This window comes from Triturus cristatus, chromosome 2_2 (genome assembly GCF_964204655.1).
Source record: "Triturus cristatus chromosome 2_2, aTriCri1.1, whole genome shotgun sequence".
Lineage (NCBI taxonomy): Eukaryota > Metazoa > Chordata > Amphibia > Caudata > Salamandridae > Triturus > Triturus cristatus.
Genome location: NC_140582.1, coordinates 749963800 through 749988524, shown reverse-complemented (window position 1 = coordinate 749988524; position 24725 = coordinate 749963800). Strand labels below are relative to the sequence as shown.

The following is a 24725-nucleotide window of genomic DNA, read 5'->3' as shown; positions in this document are numbered from 1 at the left end:
AACCTTATCAGCACAAAAATTGGTCACAGAGTTACAGCAATGACAATTTAGGGGTGAATTATAGCAACAGTTTCAACAATGTTCACAAAAAATCCCTAAAAAATCTAAACTGTGCAGCCCAAGGTAAAAGTAGGACAGGAGCACAATTCCAGCTCACCCGCTAGCTTTTACATGCTTCCCCGCACTGTCCAAATGTTGCACGACTCAAATGGACAGACCGTGAAGGAGGGTTGAACAAACAAGTGTAGCAGTAACATCAGGACTGCACTGTATGACAGAGCACAGTCCTGCTACAACTACTATTTTAGTTACCACAAGCATGGAGTACAGGAAATGTGGATGCGACCACTTTGCACACTACATCTTTCAGAAAAGAATTGCAACATAGATGCTCTGGACTTTTCCAGACAGTTAATGTCTAGCAAAACTTAAAAGTAGATCATATTTTTTTTTACACAAATCAGAGAGGCAACATATGTGTTTATGTGCATTGACAAACAGTATTAGATATAACTCGTAAATCTTTGTTGTAGGTGTAGTATTTTCTTTATTGTGGTTTTCAAACAGCCAGCCAACACGTTTCACCTTACAAAAGCTTCATCAGGGCAATGAACTCAGAGGCAGCTTCTCTGCTATGGCAGAGGAGCATCGCCACCCCCATCCCCCAACCCAGACAGCACTTAAAAAAATAAAACAACAATAAAAACTAGTTAAAAAACAGTTTTATTTAGCTTGTGCTGGGGGCTTGGGATGGGGCCAGAATTATGATAGGTTGGAGGTGGAGTGGGGGGGCTCTACCTACACTGCGCATGTGGTTTTTGGCCAGCCGTCTCAGTCTGCCCTGAAGCACACATCATCAACGCTCCAGTCACTCCTGAAGCTGCTCTCATGTGAGAGCAGCGTCAGGATTGGCCGCATGGCAGGCTTGGAGCCTGTGCCTGCCTGCAGCAGCGGCGAGGAGCGGAAGAGCATGATGCGATGCTGGAGGGTACCAGGTAAGTTTTATTTTTTATTTTTGTGTCTTTGTTGTCCACCGACCCCCCCCCCCCTCCCTTGTAAAAAAAAGTTTTGCCTCCGTTGTCCCCCCCATTCCCGGGCCCCTTACCCACCCTCCCTCTTATCCCTAATTCGAGCCGCTCCTGAATAAACTCGATCCACCGGTATTATCAAAGATCCTTTTCGAAGAGCACATAAAAACAAGCTCCAACGTAGCAGTTCAGTGATTCAGTAGATAATAGAGCTCCAATCTTCTCAAGATTGAATCCCACTTCAAAACAGATAATCCCTCTTTTTAGACCAGCCTGCATATATCTAGGTTTTCAGATTTTAAATCTTAATACGTTCTGAGCTGCTGTAAATGGGATCGCAAAAATTCCACGACTCTAAAAGGAACTAAGGTGTGAGACGGATGTTGAAGAAGTAGTAAAAGATGGAAAAAAGTATGTTTTTAGTTTTGAGTTCAGTGAGGTAAAGAAGGAGAAAGCACTGGTTTAGATCTCTTACAAGCAATGCAGTGCTAACATCTCATAGGCATTGAATTGATTTAAATTTCAAGGTTTAAACAGTGAATAAAAGAGGCAAAAGATCAGGCCTAACGCCTCCCTTTCCCCTTACCTTGTAGCGTTCTCCAGCACCGATCTGGTTAGGAAGCTCATCCACATGCCATCCCTTTTCCCGACAATCCACTCCAGAATTCCTACAAGCATGACAAAGAAAGGGATCACTTTTACACAGAAGAACCAAATCAATGTTACAATAAACCTAACACTTGTGAGGTACAATAGGTTGCTCTTCCATTTTGTTAATAATTATTATTCTATGTAGGTGGAGGTTTGACTTGTTCAACAAGCAATGATCAACAGTCTACTCACCAATATAACCACCATCAAGGCTGAAACGCTCATTCATCGTGAGAGTGAAAGTCTCCTGTTAACAATGTAAAGAAGATATACATAACTAGTCAATGTAGTTACACTAATATTGCACTAAATGTAAGTCTAGCAGCCCTCTGAAGCATGCACTTTTCTTTGTATGCCCTGCTAAAGGCACATTACACTATCATCATAAGAAATGTGAATATTAAGATTAATTCTACACATTTAGCATTATTGCTGCTTTACGTTAAAGAAAAATATGTTTTAACTTACAGTTATGAAATGTACAAATCATTCTTATTATACCCAGTTTAGAAATGGGTTAAAAGTTCCACCATGAAGGAAACAAGCACTGACAAAGTAAATAAAGGAGGCTGTTATATAGTGCACACACAGATACACAATATACACGCATACCTGCATGGGTGCACGCATACCTGCATGCATACAAGCACCTATAAATATCCATATACACACAAAAAGACTAGTTCATGCATTTAAAGATCAACATACTGTCAGTAACACGTGGGCGCACACCAGCACACATACAACAATCCATCCCCACACAGAGGAGACATAAGCGATCAACAGACATACAGAGAAAACTGTTCAGACAGATACACACACAAATGTGCATTTGTAGCTGAACAAATGTATGGATGTGGTGGGGATCCGTAGATGCATGGTATAGGTGCAAAGCTGAATCAATTAATGCAAGGGTACTGGATGATGGACTGGTAAAGGTGAATGGATGCACAAATGTATGGATACATGGATGGTGATAGATGAAGGCACAGGTGCATAGCTGTGAGTGGATGGATAAATTAATAAAGAATTAGGAGTTTTACATACTGATTTAGAATGACAAGGTAATACAATGACATAATGTAATGTGTGTGAGCATGTTTCCCCTGAATAATATATATTTTTTACTTATAGTCATATGCAGCACAAACATTCAAGCAGTGTTATATTGTAAGAAATAATTTCAACAATCTCGGCGCGGCCGCTTAGCAATGTAACTTTTTCTAGGCACAGACATGATATTATAAAGATATGTTTATACACTGGGAGGTAACTGTTCCGAAGGTCTCAGGAGAGAAGCAACCACATTTTGGTTGGTAAGACGGAATTGTAACCCGTGGTCAGACTCAAAGAAGGTTGGGTTTATAAATAGAGGTGGGGGAATCCCTCCTTTTGGATATAGTGCCCTCACACACCCTTGCGAGTGTCATGCTTCATCATCGGGAGTTGCTCCTCGTGGGGGTGGCACTGCAGTCACCCACGGGCACCGCGAGAGGGCTCTTTAGCGGAGATCTTTAAAGGAGACGCCACAGTTGTGCATGTGGGTGTGTGGGCCCAGGGAGGTGAGTGAGTGGGTGAATTAAAATTACCAAATGGTACCCAGAACCTGTGTTTATTAGGGGGTCCGAGTGATAAGTTAAAAAAAGTGTAAATCCTGGAGCTCCTCTTAAAAACAAATACAGAGGGCGGATGTATGACTAACCGCTGCTCTCAGAATAGGTGCCAGGGTGAATAAATCACACATCAAAATAACTGTATGGTGGGAGAGCACCACTCAACATGTTTCGCGCTATTTGTTGGTCCTTAAGGGATCCTTGGGCGCTTCGTCAGAACCGGAAAGCTGGTGAAAATAAACAAGAAGAGGACAGGTCCCAGGAAAAAGAAAAAATTGTGAACCTGTGATACCTTGTTCTTAAGGTGTGTAAGCGTCCTTTCGCTGATAGGAACTCTCAATGTAGGTACCTATCCCCAACCTGGTAAAACAAAAATGGAGAAAGACACACAAATATGCATAAGGATATTAAAAATGCATTTTACATGTGGGGCAATCATTATTTCTATGTGGTGTGCTTTGCAGCTCTTGCATGCACACGAGGTAAGCATATAATAGTCTTATGCCCGGGTGTTTTAATAACAGTGTAAAAAAAGGGACACGTATCACAGGGTGCAGCTGACAATAGTGCAAAAGGGTGGAGCTTATAGGCTGAATCTATAATTGGATACCCTATAGTTCCCACATGCACACTGCCCGCTGAGAATGGTTCCGGCTTAATGAAACCGGGTGAGGTTTGATGTATATCTTAGAAATCGGTAATCAATGTGGATGGCGGTATGGACCACAAGGCACAAGCCCAAGGTCAAGTGGTCGTGCGGTGCACTGCACTGGAGTGATCATAATAGTGGCTGAGGTCCAGACAGTACGAGGACCGGTGAAACGTGGTGGTAAAAACTGCGCGTAAACATACACACGTCATGCGCTTCCCTGAGTAAAAAGGGTCGCACATACTTCAAACACATATCCGCACACATATACTCCATAATTCCTACCCCTCATTAAGGAAATCGGGCTCCGTCGGCACGCTCTTGGTGAGTGGCTGAGTTTCTGTTAAGCAATAGAGAGGTGTGTGGTTAAAATGCTCCCAAAAGTAAGTGCGCGATCGAGCCCTCGGACTCGGTCAGATGTGCCATCATGATCAAAGCGTGTGGGGGAATTGTTATTCACAGTTGTTCGCCTCTCCTGGGATAACAAACTACCCCTCATAGCAGTGTGCCGTGATCGGAGGGGAATGGTTTGAGTTTGCCCGCTTTTATCCTCCATCATTGTAAACCCAACCGGATAAGGTGGGCGGGTACAGGCATGATGACGTGCTGAGTGGAGGGAGTGGTCAGGGTGAGCTGTGCAGCTCTGTCTAGAATGTGTGAACGCGGCGGCTATCTTAACATGGGGGAATTGAGCAGAAAAATTCATCAGAACACAGCGTGTTTTTTCAACCGTGATAGAGGTCGGAGTGGGGACCCAAATTTGTCACGATTGTGGCTAAGTTAATTCTCAAGGAGGACGAGTGCTGTATGAATATACATATCAAGGTTAACCTCAGTGTGGTAGAGGGTTGGTGTGTGACTAAGGTCTCACATTAAGAGTGATGCAGGAATAGCGGTCGCTCACATGAAAGCACACATTTGGGTTGTGGACAGTTATTATAAAGGAGGAGACCCGGGTGACTGTATGGTGGGAGAGCACCACTCATATGTACGAACTCGTACTTAAAATTAGGGAAACCCCATGGTCAAGGATAAGGCTGATGGACTGTGCCTAATCAATTGGTGGATCAAGTCAATCGCGTTCTGTGTGCGATGAAATCCCGAGCTCCTAAGCGATAACGCCCTAGTCGCATGTACCTGCTGGGTATAGGGGGACAGTTTGGTTCAGTGAGCTCATATTTTTTTCTCCCAACACCAGTCGATACAGTACATTAGAATGTTAATTCTACCCATGGGATCTCATTGTTAAGTCCCTCAGTGTCACATCCTAGTCTATGGACCCAGCACTGTTCTTGTCTAAAGAGGGTTCTGTTGGTCCAGTTGGGGTTAGAGTCAATGATTGTCCACCTTATACTGTCTGCGGTATGCTTTTGTTCCATGAAGTGGGCGAGCAACTTGGTATTAGTTTTGCCACGTCGTATTGTACTTTTGTGCTCGCCAATTCTTATCTTAACCTGCCTGGTGGTCATGCCGATGTATCTCTTGCCACAGAGGCATAGAATGGTATAGACACAGTTCTTGGTGTTGCAGTTGGTGTGTGTTGTTTGTCACCAGGGTGTGGCTAGACAGAGGTCGATCTGTTTCGAAGCTGTGAATGTGTTGACACATTTGAGGGCTTCCGATTTGGGCTTGTCCCTCGCTTCTAGGAGGGTAGCTCTCGGGTTATTTCTTGCTCTTGTGTGTGCCTGCCGTATGATGTTACTGGGGTAGTTACGCCATGTCAGATTGTCTGTTTATGATCTCTGATTGCTTTTCGAACTGGGTGATGGTTTCACAGTTCCTATGAAGGCGTAGGAAGTGTCTGACTGGTAAATTGTTCCTCAGTGCTTTCGGATGGTGGCTGTCTTAAATGAGGAGACTGTTTCTGTCTGTGGACTTCCTATAGTTGGTTGTGTACAGGGAACTGTTATTCAGAGATATGAGCAAGTCTAGGAATGGGATGTTGTCCCGTGACCTCGTGCTCATGAATTTTATGAAGGGCTCCAGGTTTTGATCCATCCGCAGAACGTGATGCACAGTTCCTCTTCCCCTCTCCAGAAGAGGATGATGTCGTCAATATAGCGACGCCACATCAAAATGTTCTGTCGGTACGGGTTGGACTCTCCTAGGATGTGCTTCTCCTTGAAATCTGCCATGTAAAGGCAGGCCAGGCTGGGAGCGAAGGTGCTTCCCATACTGGTGCCTTGTACTTGGTGGTATAGTTGTGACTTGAAGGAAAATACATTTTCTTCAAGTGCTATGGAAGCGCATTCACAAATGAAGGATATCGGTGTTTCATAAGGCCATGGTTCGATGTTCCGCAGGGTTGACTCGAGTACATCCAAGGTAGCATACTGGGGAATGTTCATATACAGAACCTCCACATCTAAAGTGACCAGCAGGTCAATGGTTTCTGGTTCTGAAAAATGTTCTATCAAATTGAGTACCTCTGTAGTCTCCCTTAGATAGGACGGGGTTTTGCTCACCAAGGGACGTAGGTAGAAGTCACAAAACTTGCTGAGTGGTTCTAGGACCGATTCGAAGCTGGACACGATCGGGCGGCTCGGTGGTGGATTAACTCCTTTGTGGATCTTAGGTAGAGTATAGTAGTAAGGGATCTGCGGGTCCTCGTTGGTAAGAAGTCTGCCTCCTGGCGTGAAATCCATCCTTCTGTGGTCGCTTAGTTGACTAAGCTCCTTATTCGGGTGATGAGGCTCGTCGTTGGATCTTCAGTGATGGGCTGGTAATATTTAGTGTCCGTCAGTTGGCGGTTGCATTCGACATCGTAAGTGACAATATCCTGAATGACTAAGGGACCGCCTTTGCCTGCTGGTTTCAGAATAATGTTGGGATCTTCTGTGATATATTTTAGAAGGGTCCTTTTTTCCTTTAAAGAGGTTGTCAAAGGGGCGTTTTTGGTTCATAGCCGCCACGTCCTTGAGGATAGCCTGTTCAAATGTCAGGACTTCATTTGGGGTCATCGCAGCTGTCGGTGTGAATTTGGATTGTTTCTTGAGGCCGGTCTCTGTGGGAGGGATTTCAGGTTTGTTCTGAAAAAAGGCCTTGAGTCTCACTTTCCTGAAGAATTGGTGTTCTTGGCGAAGACGGAATGCATCTTCGGTTGGTGTGGGCACAGAACCCAAACCCTTCTCCAAGAGTTTGGTTTCACCAATTGTCAACTGTCTGGAGGACAAATAGACCACTAAGGTCTCTGCCCCATCGTCTTGCTCCGCAGTGTCATTGGTTCCGGGTCTTGCCACTGGACAGTCTTGGATCCTCCTCTTCTTCTGCCTCTTCCTTTGCCTCTCCCTCTGTTGTAAAAAGGGGGGTTTGGGAATTGGGGTGGTTGTAGTTGGTGTCCCGGCGGTATGTTCCATATCGTGGGGGTCCAATCCATTGTCCTGGGTATACTGGTGGTTGGAATAGTTGCTGCAGGAAATTCTGGAATAGTGGGGGTCAATATTGTCTCTGTGTCCCTCTGGCGCGAGGTGTGTAACTCCTTCCTTCATAGCTGGAGTCACTACCGAAGGATCCTGACCTACTGGACTGGTTACTGCTCCCTTCATCGGAGGAAGTTTTGTAGTTCTGGATCATATAGTCTTCCTTAGTGTAAGGGTATACTTTCTCTTTGTTGAAGCGTTTGACGTCCTTCTGAAGTTTGGTTATTTTCTGTTTTGTGAGGAATTCCTTGTGCTCGTTCAATTCTTCGTTAGTTTCGGCAAGTCGTGATTTATATGCCGTGATTGAGATCCTAGCCTTCAGACCATTTTCAGCTAGTGTGATCTGTATTCCCCATTTTTGTTTTACCAGGTTGGAGATAGGTACCTACATTGAGAGTTCCTATCAGTGCAAGGACACTTACACACCTTAAGAATAAGTTATCGCAGGTTCACAGGATTTTCTTTTTCCTGGGACCTGTCCTCTTCTTGTTTATTTTCACCAGCTTTCCGGTCCTGACGAAGCGCCCAAGGATCCCTTAAGGACCAACTAAGAGCGCGAAACATGTTGACCTTTTTTTGATGTGTGATTTATTCACCCTGGCACCTATTCTGAGAGCAGCGGTTAGTCATACATCGGCCCTCTGTATATGTTTTTAAGAGGAGCTCCAGGATTTACACTTTTTTTTAACTTACCACTTGGACCCCGAATAAACACAGGTTCTGGGTACCGTTTGGTAATTTTAATTCACCCACTCAGCCCACACCCCGACATGCATAACTGCGGCGTCTCCTTAAAAGATCTCCGCTAAAGAGCCCTCTCGCGGGGCCCGTGGGGGACTACAGCGCCACCCCCATGAGGAGCAACACCCGATGATGAAGCATGACACACGCAAGGGTGTGTGAGGGCACTATATCCAAAAGGAGAGATTCCCCACCACTATTTATAAACACAACCTTCTTTGAGTCTGACCATGGGTTACAATTCCCTCTTACCAACCAAAATTTGGTTGCTACTCTCCTGAGACCTTAGGATCAGTTACCCCCAGTGTATAAACGTTATTCTTGGGGAGCAGGGGTACTGGACCTCTGGCATCTCCAAATAGCTCCCAGTCGCCAATTCTTATTGTGTGATGATTATAAAGATATGCACATGTGCTAGGAAGGGGGAACCCTTCGACTGCACTGTTTATGATTTTAATTTTAAAGAATGACAGGAAGCATTTTATATTTACGGTAACAATTCAATTTAGAAGAAAACAGAAATACAAAATACAAATAATAAACAATTGAGGTGGCGTAGCTATATTATGCTTGATATTCTTAATAATAAAGATGTGTGATCACAGGATTACATTTTATCATTTTTTTCTGACTTAATATTTAACTTTGGAAAATACATATAACATGTTAAAAAACATACAAAATAGGTTGGACATATTGCTGGATGATTTTCAGGAGTAGTGCAATGTTTGTTTATTACTCGAAGACAACTGATTACCTTGTTCTAAAAGTGTAATTGTTTGTCAGATGCTGGAATGAAGAGTGGTTAGAAAATATACTGGATAATATCTGGGTAAGAGTACTGCGTCAATTGGATTAAATTAAGTTAGACCATAACGCTTCTAACGTATTGGCAGACAGCATGTATGGAAGGTTTAAATTAATTAAATTGAGAAGATGCCCTGTTTTTTTTTTCTTTTACAGCAGTGGGTGTTATTGGCGCTAGAAACTTTCCTAATAGGATCTGGTGTGCTTCCTGCTGTACCCGACTCTTAAAGCAGCAACTGTTACTGATGCTGTGTTCTTTCCTATATTAGCATTTTTGTTTGATACAGTACGCCATTTCAGTTGAGGGGTGTACATTTTTTCTACCATCTGCAAAAAGTCGGAGACTGCAAAGTAGTTAAACAAAAGGAAATGTTCTTACTCACTCCAGCATCAACATATCAAACCAAGAAAGAACAGAAGGCGAAATCGTGGAGCACATGGAAGCAACAGGAGAGTGGGGAGTGCAACATGGAGGACAGGTGAAAGCAACAAGGGTGTGGGGGATAAATGCAAACGCAGACACAACAATGTGGATGGTGGTGGAAGCAAATGAACAAGGGAAGGCGCAACATGAAGGTAAAGCGCATAGGAGAGTGGCTTGAAGGGTGAAGCTGTATAAAAATGTAGATCAGAGGAGTTCGAAGGGCAAAGTTGTTGAAAGTGACATTTTTATAATGTTATGAAAAGAAATGTAGAACCTGGGAAACGATTGGGACACGTTAGACGTCAGCCATAGTTGCGTCAGTGTAGAGCTATCGAGCCTACTGAATAATATATTCGGAAAAAGTGAACCATCATCGTTTCTATAAGACGTCTCTATTAGATGACGAATAATTATTGCCACAAATACGAGCTAGGGTTTTTAAATTATTGATTGTGCTACCTTCTGGGGCCTACCGACTGAACAGATCAGCGAATGAAGGGAGACCCCATCAGAACACCCAAGAAAGAAATATACCATTACTGCGATATCAGTCGCCTCAAAGTCTAGTTGGCTGTGGCCAGTCTTTGCAATCACGATACGATCCAAGGAATGATCATTAACATTGACTAATGGAGAAAAAGTATTGCTAGTCCTGAAGAAGGTGGTTCCTATGATTCTATACCACCGAAACGCGTCGACGCACTAGCATTTGGTTTAATTTGTTCTGGGACAAGAACTTTAGAAATTAGGGTGAATTATCCCCAGTTCCCTTTTTGTCCACATTGGTCACAAATTAACACTGTCAAGATACAATCTTTGTGTCAGTTGTTGTCTTTCCTTCCACATGATGTTTCAGTGTCATCTATGTATGAGATTTTGAATATTGTTTTAATACTGTACTTGCCTTCTGTACACTGACAAGTATTTTTAATTTTTTTTAAATTTATGATATTATAATTTTTTGTATCATTTATTGTTGTAATGAGATTCTTAATGTGCCAATAAACATGGTGAGATTTTTAATATATGAAAACAAAAATTCTAGGGTAATTTTTTCCACATCTCATCCGTGGTCTGTATTGTATGAGAGTTTGGTATCGGTGAATCTGACTGATTGGTGTAAGTGGGTGAGTTTTGTTAAATCCGCTTAACTAGTCCAAAGGGAGAAATCTTTTTAACTATACAGTTCTTGGTGCTCTGTCTCTTTGGACGTTAATGAGCCCCTCTCCTTGTTTTTCAAGGAACCTGGGAAAACACAGAAAACACATGCAATTTTAAAGTTCCTGAAAAGCAGACACTTGTTGATGGATGAAAGTAGCCAATCAGAGAGATGGTAAACAGGCTATGCTTCACGGGGAGACAAAGACTAGATGGACGGGCGAAAACAAATAAAACCATTGAATATAAAGTAAAAAAATAAATATGAGAGAGACAAAACAAAAAGCCAAAGGAAACAATGGGGGAAGCTGCTTTCCATGTCAGCTGTCAACATGTCGCTGAGAGGTCTTCTGCAACCAGATGTTCAAAAAAAGAAACATCTCCAAAGAAGACACATTTTCTTCCCTAATCACCCTCCCGCCACTATAACCTCTAACAAAATTCATTGGAGACATCAGGCCAGCAAACTTGATAGTAAACTCAAGTCCATATGTGGGGAAGCAAAGACAAAGAAAACAAAATCTTATATATGGCATTGCATTTCACAGTTCTACACTAGACTTACCCTTAGGGCACGAAGGCTACACAATGGAACCAACATACATTGGGATCTAGTCCATGAAAAAAATCAGGGGCTGCAATCTTCGAGGAAAGGAGACTGTCAGGCAGCTTGTGAAAGGTAGGATAGATGGCCTCGTCCGTACAAAATTTTATAGTGGTCAGTGTGTGCCTTTGAGAGCCTTTCCACAGCCAATACTGCCCACCGTCACCGATGCCCTGTGTGTGATGGACAGGGAATCCCTCTCTTCTTTCAGTATGAAGCAAACACAATTTTCGGCACCCCTACACTGTTCCTCATTAAGATGCAGTCAACGTTGGTCTGATATTTTATGAGGGAACTACATAGGCCCTTCAACTCAATGGCGGCATCTGAAGGGAATGGGATATTGGAAGAGATCATTTTCATGGCAACCAGAATTTGTCATAAAGGTCTAATGCAAGGACAGTCCCACCTTATGTGTCTAAAGCCTTCCAATAAGCCACAGTCCCTCCAACGTGGAGCACTAGTTTGTGGAAATAATGTATGCAATGTGGCTGCAGAGAAATCAGCCAATATTGATTTGATCCTGGTACTCCCTCCCCAAGATGATGTTGCAGTTCTGGCATTCTACAGGTGTTTGCATTCTCGATCTCCCAGGTCCCTCATTAATATGTCACCCCATTTTGCTGTACATGGGTGGAGCGTCACAGGTGTTGCTTCCAAAAGTACACCAACAATAGTCACACATTTTCCATTCAGGATTGAGTCTTTGGTAGCAACCTTTCTGACAACTGGGTTAAACACCCAATGTTGTAGTTCTTTATAATGGTAATGCTCAGTTTTATCCAGGTGAAACATCTGTTTGCATGTCTCAAAAGATAACACCTCAATGGCACGGAACATGTCCAATATGGTTAGATGTTCTCTCTTCCTTCATTTATTAAACGTTTCAAGTGCTAATGATAGCTGGTTTGTTATTGATAGGGATGGGTGGCAAGCTGAAAGATGTTTAGTGTAAACGTTTCATGAGAGTGTCCCATATTGTTAATGGGAGTGCCTATTTAAGCACTCAGGGGTTCCATCTAGTTTAGGTTTCTACACTATGTCCCAGATAGTCCCAGATAGTTCTACCCACTATTGTGAGGTCCATGTGCGACCATAGCTTATAAGTCTCTCTAAAGGACCAATCCAAGAGATATCACAGTTATGCAGCTCTGTAGCAGGTGGGGAAGTCTAGAAGCGCCAGACCTCTTGTAAATTAGTTCATTTTTCGGTTCACAAGCCTGTTCTCCGCCCTTTCCAGAAAAACTTCAGTCATCTTCTTGAGTCCCACAAAGTATTTGCTACATACCAGGACACATAGGGTTTGGAATAGATAAAAGAACCCTCGTAGTACATTGATTTTAACTCAATATATCTTGCACAGCCACAAGAGAAAAATGGTTGACCATTTGCAGTACTGGCTGCAGAGGGATTGTAGGAGTTTCCAATAATTAACCCTATGGATTTACGCAGAAACTGAAGTGATATTAACTTGAGGCATGTAACACAGCAGGCCGCCCATCTGAAAGGCATCTGAACATCTTAAGGGATCAAATTAAATTCTGGATTTTTGATTTCAAAAGGTTATTTTGAAACCTGCACTTGTTTTCATAGTGTCACATCCTAGTCTGAAAAACTGGCAAGGAGTGTGCTCAGCTTTATTCAGATAAATAGGATATCATCCACTAACCAGGAAATGTTATGCATGTGCTGTCCAAATGTGATGTCCCATATATCTATGTCTGCTCTAATGCGTACTGCAAAAGGTTCAATGCTCAGAGCAAATAAAAGAGAACATAATTCTCTTTAAAATGGAACTGCATTATATTTTTAAGCTACACTTACTGTACAGTGCAGTTTTCTTGTGCAAAACACTGGAGATGAATCCCATTTTAATGTTAACACTCACCAATAACACAAATTGTTAGAGCGCTCTCCTATATTTGTCACTACTTTGAAGCTTGCTTTAGCTGGGGAGGAGCCACAACCAGATGACCAATAGTTCATGAGTTAGGAGCGAGGCCATTAACCTGGATGCTTACCTTCAGGAAGCAGTTCTTTTCAGAGAATTTACTATTGAAAAACATTAGCAAATGATATTGTTGCCACATTCACTTAACTCCCAGGTCAACTGCCTATGAATAAGCTCAAAAGAACAGTGAAGGGAGGAGTAGAATTGACAGGAGTGGAAGAAAGGTGGGGATAATTCAGCCTCTGTTATAACATGGCCAGCACCAGAGAACTTTAATCACTAAGCAAACCCTACTCTGTGTACGTCTAGAGTGTGTGTAGGTGTAGAGCCAATAATTCCCCATAGGGATGATCCAACCTCATTACCTGGCAGGAGAGAATGTAGGACCCCGTCCTGGTCACGAAGTGGACACCCATGAAGGAGATGTCAGACCGCTGTGTGGTGAAATCTCAGCATGCTAGGACCCTCAGTGTCAGCTGAAGTGCCTCCTCTGCTAATTCTACGAGATGCTTATTACTTATAATAAAAAGCATCCTTACAATGTACGTATAGATTAGCAAGCTTCTGAATATGTAGCTAGCCCTGTCGCCCCGTGGATGAAGATAGAATGACATCACCGCCGACCAGCTCACCACCTCCCTCAGCCTGAACCCTCCCACCATCACGACGGACCCCAACGAAGCTGCCCGCAACCTCGCATAATGGCTCGCCAACTGTGTCGACGAACTCGCACCACTGAAGAAACCACCCAGCAGACCCCACAGCAAGAAAGCCCCGTGGTTCACTGACGACCTCATAAACTCGAAGAAAACCCGCCGCTCCCTGGAGAAAACCTGGCACCAGGATCAGACAACAGAGAACATGACAGCCCTCAAGAACGCCACCCGCAAGCACCCCCAACTGATGCGCACCACCAAGAGAAAAACATACAAACAACGTCTGGACAACAACACCCACAACAGCAAGGAACTCTTCAGCATCGTCGAAGAGCTCTCCAACCCCAGCGCCTGCAACAACGCCATTACACCCTCGCAAGACCTCTGCGACTCACTCGCCTCGTTCTTCCACCGCAAGATTGCCGACATACACAACAGCTTCAGCACTCAGACCACGCACACAACCACCGAACCTGCGCACCCAACCGCCACCCTCTGCGCCTGGACCCCGGTCAGCACCGAAGACGCCGCCCGCACAATGAGCACCATCCACTCCGGCTCCCCTACAGACCCATGCCCACACTACATCTTCAACAAAGCGGACTCCATCATCGCACCCCAACTCCGGGACGTCATCAACAGCTCCTTCACATCCGCCACCTTCCCAGAGAGCTGGAAACACGCCGAGATCAGCGCCCTCCTGAAAAAACCCACCGCGGACCCCACGGACCTCAAGAACTTCCGACCCATCTCGCTCCTCCCTTTTCCTGCCAAAGTCATCGAGAAGACGGTCAACAAACAACTCTCCGCCTTCCTCGAGACAAACGGATCCCTCGACCCGTCACAGTCCGGTTTCCGAGCAAACCACAGCACCGAGACCGCCCTCATCGCAGCTACCGACGACATCAGGTCAATGCTCGACAACGGGGAAACCACCGCCCTCATCCTCCTGGATCTCTCAGCAGCCTTCGACACGGTATGCCACCACGCCCTGATACAACGCCTCAGCGTCACCGGAATCCAAGGCGCGGCCCTGGAGTGGATCATCTCGTTCCTCGCCGGAAGAACCCAGAGAGTCCGCCTCCCCCCGTTCCTGTCCGCGGCTACCGAAGTCATCTGCGGCGTCCCACAAGGATCCTCGCTCAGCCCCACCCTCTTCAACGTCTACATGAGCCCCCTCGCAACCATCGCACGCAAACACATCCTCAACATCATCTCCTACGCCGACGACACACAGCTGATCCTCTCCCTCACCAACGACCCAAACACCGCCAGAACCAGCCTCCAGGAAGGGATGAGAGACGTCGCGGAATGGATGAAGTCCTCATCCTGGGACCATCCCCCTCTGTCTGGGACGACTCCTGGTGGCCACCCGCCCTGGGCACCGCCCCCAAACCCACAGACCACGCACGCAACCTGGGCTTCAACCTGGACTCCTCCCTCACGATGACCAAGCAAGTCAACGCCGTCTCAGCATCCTGCTTCAACACCCTGCGCATGCTCCGAAAAATCTTCCGATGGATCCCCACCGCAACCAGGAAGACGGTCACCCAGGCCCTTGTCACCAGCCGCCTGGACTACGGAGACACCCTCTACGCCGGAACCACAGCCAAGCTCCAGAAAAGACTACAGCGCATACAGAACGCCTCGGCAAGACTCATCCTGGACATCCCCCGCCACAGCCACATCTCTGCCCATCTGAAAGATCTGCACTGGCTCCCCATCAGCAAAAGAATCACATTCCGACTCCTCACCCACGCACACAAGGCTCTCCACAACGCGGGCCCCAGATACCTCAACAACCGACTCGCATTCTACACACCAACCCGCCAGCTCCGCTCCGCCAGCCTCGCCCTTGCCACCATCCCACGAATTCGCAAGGCCACCGCCGGAGGAAGATCTTTCTCCTATCTGGCAGCCAAGACATGGAACTCCCTCCCCAGCCACCTCCGGCTGACCCACGACCATTTCCCCTTCAGGAAACAACTCAAGACCTGGCTGTTCAAGCAGTAGCGACCCCCCCCCCAGCGCCTTGAGACCCTTACGGGCGAGTAGCGCGCTCTACAAATTCCTTGATTGATTGATTGACATTTGTGCGTAAAGGCCTTGAATGTTATGCGTAGCCAGATGTATAGACAGAAGTAGTTTCAGAGAAACTAATCCAACATTGTCACGCACAAAATATGTGTTAAAAGTCATAGCAGTAATGTTATTGTGCAGAGAGAGGACAATGTAAGAAAATGTGCAGCTAAGTTACATGGACCTAACCCGCGCACATAACAATTCTGATCTGCATTAACTGTTGTAACCTAAAATTGGGAGCTGCGAGGACACTTTCTTTATTGCTATGCCATATTCTAATGGTGAAATGGCATAACTCAATTATTCAGTAGTAAAACCTTAATTCTAGGACAACAGACAATGATAAACAAGAATAAAACACATACCAAACCCACATCATCTACGTCTCTCCTATCAAAAGATAATATGAAGTCTGGAAAATAACCAAATCCCTCCAGGGGTGTGGAATTTAATACAATATCTACTTGGCCATGGGGCATGTTGCTTCATAAATCTACATGTCCTATAACAAAATCCACTTGTCCCTTTTTATACCATGTAATGCAGCAACACATTATGCAGCAATCTCATTATATAAGATCTATGATATAGCGTCTCTGATTAAGCCAGAGCTCATTCCATGGTAGGGTTGGAATACTAGCAATTCCCTAATGTTGCCATGTTTCTGCAGATCTACATACTGGGGCTGAAGGTAGTGGTAAGCAGTAGTTCCAGGGTTGGAACATCCCTTTGAGTCTGTATAAACATACTAACTTGCATGTTTTAAGGGTTTTCGCCAACTCTTCTCTAAACTTTTCCCATACGGAGAAAGTTTGGAAATTTTCTCCTGACAATGGCAGACGTAAAACATCTTCCACAGTCGGGAAAATAGTGGTTGGAGTGAAAGTGAACTGGCAAACACTCAGTTATTCTCATGAGCAAATATACACATGCAAATTTGCTCATGCCAAAATGCAGTTCGCAAATATTTTCTAGGAGTACTATTTCTTGGCCTACTTCTGTAAATTCTTGTGACTTCACGAAAGCCATTTGTCTGCACTTAATGCAAGGACATATACCTTGGGTGCACTTTTGAGACTTTCTTTATTGATTGGGCCCTAAAGTAGGTCTGGCGTTAACCATGACCTTTTGCATTCATTAAAATTCTGTCTCTCCATCTCCATCGGCTGGCTTCACTGTGAGTGACAGCATTCTGCTCTTTCACAAGGTGTATATCAGTATACAAAGTAGTTTTGTTCAGTGCCAGGAACTACTGTGGCAATGTGTGCTTGAGACCAAAAACATTTTTTGTTTTTGCAAATGTTTGTTATAATGGTGAGGGCCTGGCAGCTCCCACACCAATAAGGTTTTACAAAAAAACATGCCAAACAAGTCACACATTGACAAAACCAAAAGTTTGACCATCAATTTCAGACTTACTGGCACTTCCAATGCTCGTTTATTTTTGTTTCCCATAATCTTATTGAAACTGGTTGCACTGGTTTTCCATTATTAATATTTTGGGGAAATACTAGCATATATCAACACATTTTACTAAATGATGCTGCAAAGATATGGTACCTATAATGTTACTGTAGTTTAGTGAAATGTTTTCTTTCCTAATTGCATTTTTTGTGAACATTTTATTTTGAAAGCAAAGAATCATTAACCTTGCTTTCAAGCTTCTGCAAATGCTTGCATCTTGCATCTAATCGGAGAGCATTCTGGGAGCATTATACACAGCCTCATATTGCAAAACTTTGAAAACTTGTATACACATTTTATACTGGAACCAGTGTCAGTAGTGCAGTCCGAGCTTGCAACATTTCCTTAGAGTGCTCACCCTAGTAAATAAAGGCTTTGCAATAATGAACCATAAATACAAGTTTGAACAGCATTAACACATGGACACAAACATTACCTTAACTGCAGACGTTGCCCTTCCCTGATCCATAACGTGGTACTGTAAACTGACAACCAAAGGGTTTGTGCTGTAGGGAGTTGGGCCTACTTGTCCCAAGGACAAAATAAACAGGGAAAGTTGTTGCCCTTGACCCCAAACAATATGTCCTGGGTGTCGGGCTATAGGAATTCCACATCCCTGTCTCTCTATAGCCAGGATTAAAACTCATAAATCTGTTTTTGACCACAGGAATCTAGCAGAAAAAGAAAACATTATACTAATAAGACAGACTGAAGGTATGTGTAACACCCCGCACAACAGGCGCACAGTTAGCATTCTGTTTAGGAAAGACAGTACAGGGCGTCAGTTGTGGTTCTCTGATGGTGTATTTTAGTTGAGCTCAAACCTCTTTTTACCTATGACTTTGTGTTGGGCCCTTTTAAGGTCAAACATCAGCGCACATGCGCTGTCTGCAAGACCTGCTGTAACCTCTCTATACAGAGTGTAATCCCGCCTTCTGCTTTAACTGGTTCACTGCTGCGTCAATTGCATCTCCTTGCTTCTTATTGGTGACGCTTCGATACTTCACTTCTGTTTTTTAGTTCAGGAGCACCGGCCAACTACAGTTTCCTTACGCTGTAGTTGTGTATTAGGTTTTTTAGGGCCTACTCGTTTTAAAATCATGCTAATGTTACTGGGTGATTGTTCCCATTGCGCGCCTCTTGAAGATAAGGGGCTCTTTCATTTGCCTGCGTTAGGGTGCATGAGGAGGTGCCAGTGGGCAGCAGCCTGAAGCAATTTCTGTTAAGCTAACTGCTTCAGCATAATCGATTGTACGCTGATTTTAATACTATTGCGGCCGCCATGTTCATAACTTTTATGTGCACGGGCACCATGCACTGAGCACGGAGTCCACTTTTACATTTAGAAAAGCATGGTTTGCATGTGAAGCAATAAGTTTTATTTTTGTTTTTTCCTCAGCAATGTTTTCAGCTCCTTTCCGTTTCCACTCCCCTCAGCGCATTGCGCACACTCCCTGTAACCAGCACTTCTGGCACCACTGTTTTCCCCTGTAATCAAGACTGGTTGTGTATTCTGTGCGTTGGATAATTGCTGATACCTCTTCCTCTCCAGTGAAGGTGATCTCTTTTAATCCCTCTGCCCCGCTCCCTGCACTCTTTCTGTGAATTATTTTCATTCATTCTAGATGCTTGGCTTGCCCTGGGTCTGCCTTCTGCACGATATTTCACTGAGCTGAGGTCAGTGGCTTAATACTTAATTTGCTTGTTATAATGAAGTGACTGGTAGTCTTTGGTACTTTCAAAAGTAGTGAACTGGAAATAAAACAAAAACGTGTAATCTCTGGAACTCTTTTTGGCTTTGGTTACAAACCAGAATAGTTGCAGATCAGTGACATTTACACCAATCTTGAAATGTTGTAGCAGTTGCTCCCTTATACGTTAAACATTCTGGATGCATTGTTAATTTGATTAATGCTCCCAGTTCAACGCCAATGTTATTCTTGCAGTTGTGATTTATTCACTGCCGTATGTGTGGTTTAATGTGGCACTCTATAGTAGATATAATTCAAGCTTCATATCTGCTGAGTACTGCTGTTGCCGACTGGGGAAAATGTCAACCCGTCATCTAAGAATAACAATGACTTTTTACCAACTTCCCCATATTGGAGCCCTAGCCATTATTCCTACGAAGACTCCTCACTATGTTCCTCTCTGTAACTCTTCCTGTTAAAATACAACCACCATGGCTTCAGCCTTGGCAAGAGTTCCAGACCAGTGTCATTGTTTCAAATTTATAGTATTCTGCGAGTACTCCTGTTCTGCAGAAACCACACTTGCGTTCAAAGTAATAGCCACTGGCAGCTGAACTGCTCCGGTAATTAGGCTGTTCGTTTGTGCCATGGGTCAATTCCCCTGTTGGTAATAAGGTTTTAATGTAGTGTATAATATGCAGTGCAGCTTGGCAAAGGTCTCCTTTTCCCCCACAATAATTCCCCATTATTATTTCTGCTAGCAACCGATCATTACGAAAAGTCTCCTAATACCGGTGTATTATCTTAGCCATAGTAGTATCATGTAAAAGACTCACTTTGACAAGTAATCAGCCACTATAACACATTGGCTTTGGTTACGTAGGTCTGATGACCAACTGACTTGCCTCTTACTTCACTAATGCCATTGTTGTTAGGACGGGGAAGGCATAAATGGTGTGAAGTTAATATATATATTTTTTTTTAATATACTTTATTGGCATTTTCAATAAAGAGAACATACATAAATGCAACTATTTCACAAGTATAAGTTGTAGACTTTACAGTTTGCATCTTACTGTTTGTACAATACCACTTGTTAAACCCTATCTTTATCAACAGCCTTCCAGAGCGTTGCTTCATACTGTCAACAATAAACAACAACAACAACTCCCACACCCTCCCCTAGTCGGCAGCCTGTTCATCTACTGAATTCCCTGTCCTCCATATGCGGTCTCTGTGTACTGAGCCACTTGTTCCATTAATCTCCGGTTGTGAGTTCCCCATAGTCTGTGTGCTGTGTGTTTCCGTCTGCGACATCTCTACTCTAGGGGGTGTTAAGTCGGTTATCATCATCGACCATGCCTGTAGGTCGTCCTCTAGTTTTTCGCCTCCGAACATGCGCCATTCGGACTCTCTCGACTATTGCCCATTCATTCATGTCTTTCAGCCACCGGTCTATCAATGGGGACGACGGTTTTTGCCATTCAATGGCAATGCGTCTCTTTGCAAGTATTAGGCCCAAAATCACAAATTTCCTGCTCAAGTTTCAGTTTTTCGGCGTTAGTAAAAGACCCAATATTACTTCCAGCGCATCTCTGAGGACCTACCACCCTGTGGCTATTCTTATTTTTTGTGGAACTTCCACCCAAAACACCTGCACTAACGGGCATGTCCATACCACGTGTAGGAAGTCAGCCCCCGAGGCTTGGATTTTGTGACATGCATCGGAGCGCTCTGGGTAAATCTTACAGAGAGTTTCTAGAGTAAGATAGACCTGATAGATAAAATGATATTGTATTCGTTTAAAGCGGGCATTGGAGCTCCCTTGTTTTACCCCTTCATGGATCCTACCAAAAACTTGGATATTATCTAATAGTAATGTTTTGGAAAATACATGTAGCCCTTCATCCGCATGCGCATCACACTCTACCTATTATGGAGACCATAGTATAAAATTAGGAGTGTTTAGAAGTAGCAGTAGGGTACCTGAACTGCAAATGCATTTCTTAACTTGTAGATGATAATTTTTATGTAGTGCTTCATACTATACGTTCTAAGCGTTATAAAGAACAGTTGGTATTTCTACCCAATATTATTTACTGATCTTTGAATGATGCTTGATTTGGCCTTGCTTGATGGGGCTTAGACTCCTACCCTGCACCTTTCTAAAAGAAGCATGTAACTAACTCAGCTATCCTCACCAGATATCTCATTACTCTTTATTGGTATTTTTATGGGAACTCACCAGCTCCTGGTTTTAGAGTAGAATTGCTGTTGAACATGCCCAAACACACTCGCAGGATTCGTTTTGATGTATTGATGAGGCCAACACAGCTTGTATAAGCACTTGAGCTCTATGTTTAGGCTTATGGCCCTCATGCATCAATTTTAATGCTGACTTGCCCATATAATATCAGTGATCAGAAGCTTCTTATCTCCTGTGCCTCAGTTCCCCCAAAAATGCAGCCTAGCAGCACTTAGAAAAGCCTTCGTTCCCCAAATTCTTCTTTACTTAGGGTACTATCGAAACCCCGTTGCTCCAGTTATGTTTTTTTTCCTCCAAGTAAACTTTTGCACCCTGTGAAAGAGTAACTTCAAATCTATCTTTTCACAAAGTATTTTCTTGATTGCATCTCATTTGTTGGAGTGGATAATATCATGTGCACACAGAATGATATTAAAATGTAATCTGATGGTTTGGGTTTTGATGCTTTGGGCAACTTTAATTATGTTCCATGCTGATAAACAAGTTTCCAATTTTTAGCCTCCCCCCAGTCAACTAATCCGTTCACTCTATTCTGTTTAAAGTCACATGGGCTTTGCCAATTCTTTGTCAGTTTTGTGATTGAGAGTGGGGTTGAGCATTGGACCTAGTACAGCTTCCTGTTTGCGGCGAGTGTCCTTCCACTGGCCATGTGCTCCTGCAGGTTTCTCTTTTTGTTTACTTTTTGCCATCCACTCTTAAGAGTGCATGGCACTCTACAGTCAGTCTTTCTCTCTCATGTTGATTGTACCCCCATCCTCCAGCTGTCTGTTGTTGCTGCTCCCTCCTCCCCTACAATCCCCTTGTGTTATTCCCCCAGCACGTTTTTACTCATAATGCACAGAAGTGCAGGGTGCAGTGTCACGTAACCTAAAAAAGAAAAAAAGGTCCATGACCTGTTCACCGCTGGGCGTGTCATAGTTCTTTTTTTTCTTTACTTTAAGCTGTGTTGCGCAGCAGCCCACTCTGTATTAACTTAAAAAACAAACATTGACAAATCCGATAGATCATGCATAGTAGGCTAAACCTATTGGCTTTGTAATGACCAAACTTGACCATGCCAGTTGCTATGCGGCTGGTAGCCAACTGGCGTAGGTTGTAAACTGTTATGTGTGTAATACCTTCTAGAGCTCCAGTTCCACTGGGTTCTCTAGGACCCACTTATGGTTTACTGGCTAATGGTTTGAAGCTGCTGTTGTGGGAACTAATAAACCACCATATCACTTGCCTGTCGGTGTACAATAAATAAAAGGCCTTTTCATTTACAATGCCAATAGCTCAAACGCTCGCAAATGCGAGACCCATTGCATTGCAAATGCTTGTTCTCATACTGACCTCCCGGTAGGATTGAGGGGTGATTACTAGTGGGAGGGGCCATGGCACGATATTAAAAACTGCAATCAGAGAGAAATCTGTGCTTGACTTTGAGTCTTCAGTCTCCTGCGTCCTCCACCCCTTGCTATTTCCTGAGTCTATGCCTTGGAGGGCGACGGCCTACTTGTTGTTTCTGGTCCGCTTCCCTATTTCTGGATATCCTGTGGTTTCCGCTGCTGTCTCGTTCGCAGCTCGGTGCGGGAATCCTACAGGGCTTTTTAGTCTCGTTTCTTTTTGCTGCCCACCACGAGTGCCTTGCTCTTATGAACTTCCTCTGATTTACTTTGGTACTGGCAGGGTATATCGGCATTGTGTTTTTCAGCCGCACTGCCTAACCGCCACCAGCTCTTAGCCCACTAGGGTGAATCGCAGGTTGCAGTGGAACTTTCCCTTCTCGTGCTGAATATATTTCCTTTCATTGGACCCCTAAATTTCTACGACAGAGAACATGACGGTCAGTGCACTGAAGAATTTAGTCTATGGACCTTGTGGGAGCGCATATGTGACTGTGGGGGTCTTTCTAGCTCTTGGTTTGTGTAGTAACGTTATACTTCTTAGATGAGCCTTATGTTCTCGGATTCCTTTATTTCCCTAATATTGGCAGCTCACCTTTTAGAGAGAGGACGAGTGGGGTTAACTTTCCTCCCAATGATACCTGCTAGAGTCTTTCTAGTTGGTGAGAGAGGGATCTAACACAGAGATAAAGTCAGTGTGGGTGGGTCTCAGCAGGCATACTTGTATATACTAAGTGGCATTTTTTGCTGTTGTCTCTTTATAGATAGTATCTGCCAAAGGGGACTGCCTGAACAACCTTGTGCTAGGTGCGACAGCGTCATCATCCAGTGTGGTTCTCCGATTACCTCCTCCTTTCTCCCTGGGGGGTTACCAGCCACACTTATGTTTTTTCTATAATAGTGGGTTGGAGCCGATTCTCAGGAAGATTGGTTGGGTCATCTTCACTCCAGCAGTTGTGGATACTCAGGTTAGCGTATCCTTGACAGTATGCCTCATAAAAATAGAATATTTTTGATATCAACAGTCACTGCAAATCAAAGACTGTAGCAAAAGGTACTAGTCTTTATAAACCATATGGTATATATTTATTTTTTACTCTTTGCCTCTGTCAGAATATTGTATTAAGAGCCTTGGTAACCTGCATAGTGATACATTCCAGCGGATACAGAGATCAACAGTAGGGTAATATATTGAAAAATAAACACTCACTGGTTTGATTCCAGTTAGCATGCCCACATATCCAGCGAAGTTTGTGGATAAGAAAACAGATTTATTATTCCTCTGGAAATCCAAATTCACTACCATTGGCCTCAGGAGCTCAGTAATTGTCCACGAATTATTTTTGATATCCCATCTGTGTAAATAAAAAGGATTACAGATCAAGGTATGAAAATCTCCCTTCTGAAATTTAGATGTACAATGTATGTATAAAAATTGAATATACTAAGGTGGGAAAGGTAAATGGGTGAGCTATAAACACCACTCAAACATTTTCATAGCAATCTTACTGTTTGGCAATTTGGCAGCAACAATGCTTTAATGACGACTGGAAGTTTGAGGATAAAGTTAATATTTAGGCAGGTATCAGCCTTTGATAACACATGTTTAGGACAACCTCTACGATAGATTAAGACAGAAAGTGACACACAGAACACCAAGAAGTTCAACTCTGTCTACATCATACTCACATGGTAAAGGGACTCAATGAAACAGGCCAAACATAACTAAACACAAGACACAACCCTTGTCATACACTTTCCATTTTTACAAACAACTGTCACAGCTCACATATATCACCACATCATCATCAAAGTAAGCATACATACCCATGCTCATACACCACACCCTAGCTAACAAAATGAAGCACTCATCAGACCAACATGACGAACAGGGACTCGGGTGAAAACAATAGCTGCACACTCCATGCCATCAGAAGATATAGGATCATGGGTGCACACATCTACTCACTAAAAACAAGATTTTACTGTGATTCCAACCAAGTGCATGTAAACAAATGAGACCATGCACACAACAGCAAGATGGAGAGGATTTACAAAGAAACAAACATCCAGCAACCAAACACATACACAGCCAAACATTCTCACACATCTACATATGGCAACACCATCTACCAA

The 24725-nt window shown here is 43.7% G+C and overlaps 1 protein-coding gene across 1 annotated transcript in view; it reads right to left on the bottom strand.

Moving 5' to 3' along the window:
• The window catches only part of ASAH1 (N-acylsphingosine amidohydrolase 1), a 195080-nt gene that overhangs the window by 95362 nt on the left and 74993 nt on the right, over positions 1 to 24725 (bottom strand). Inside the window, exons 8-10 of the mRNA XM_085641989.1 lie at positions 23800 to 23944; positions 1872 to 1926; positions 1615 to 1696 (exon numbers count right to left, since the gene is read on the bottom strand). Coding sequence (XP_085498115.1) covers positions 1615 to 1696; positions 1872 to 1926; positions 23800 to 23944 — 282 coding nt within the window. The remainder of the gene's footprint in view (positions 1 to 1614; positions 1697 to 1871; positions 1927 to 23799; positions 23945 to 24725) is intronic.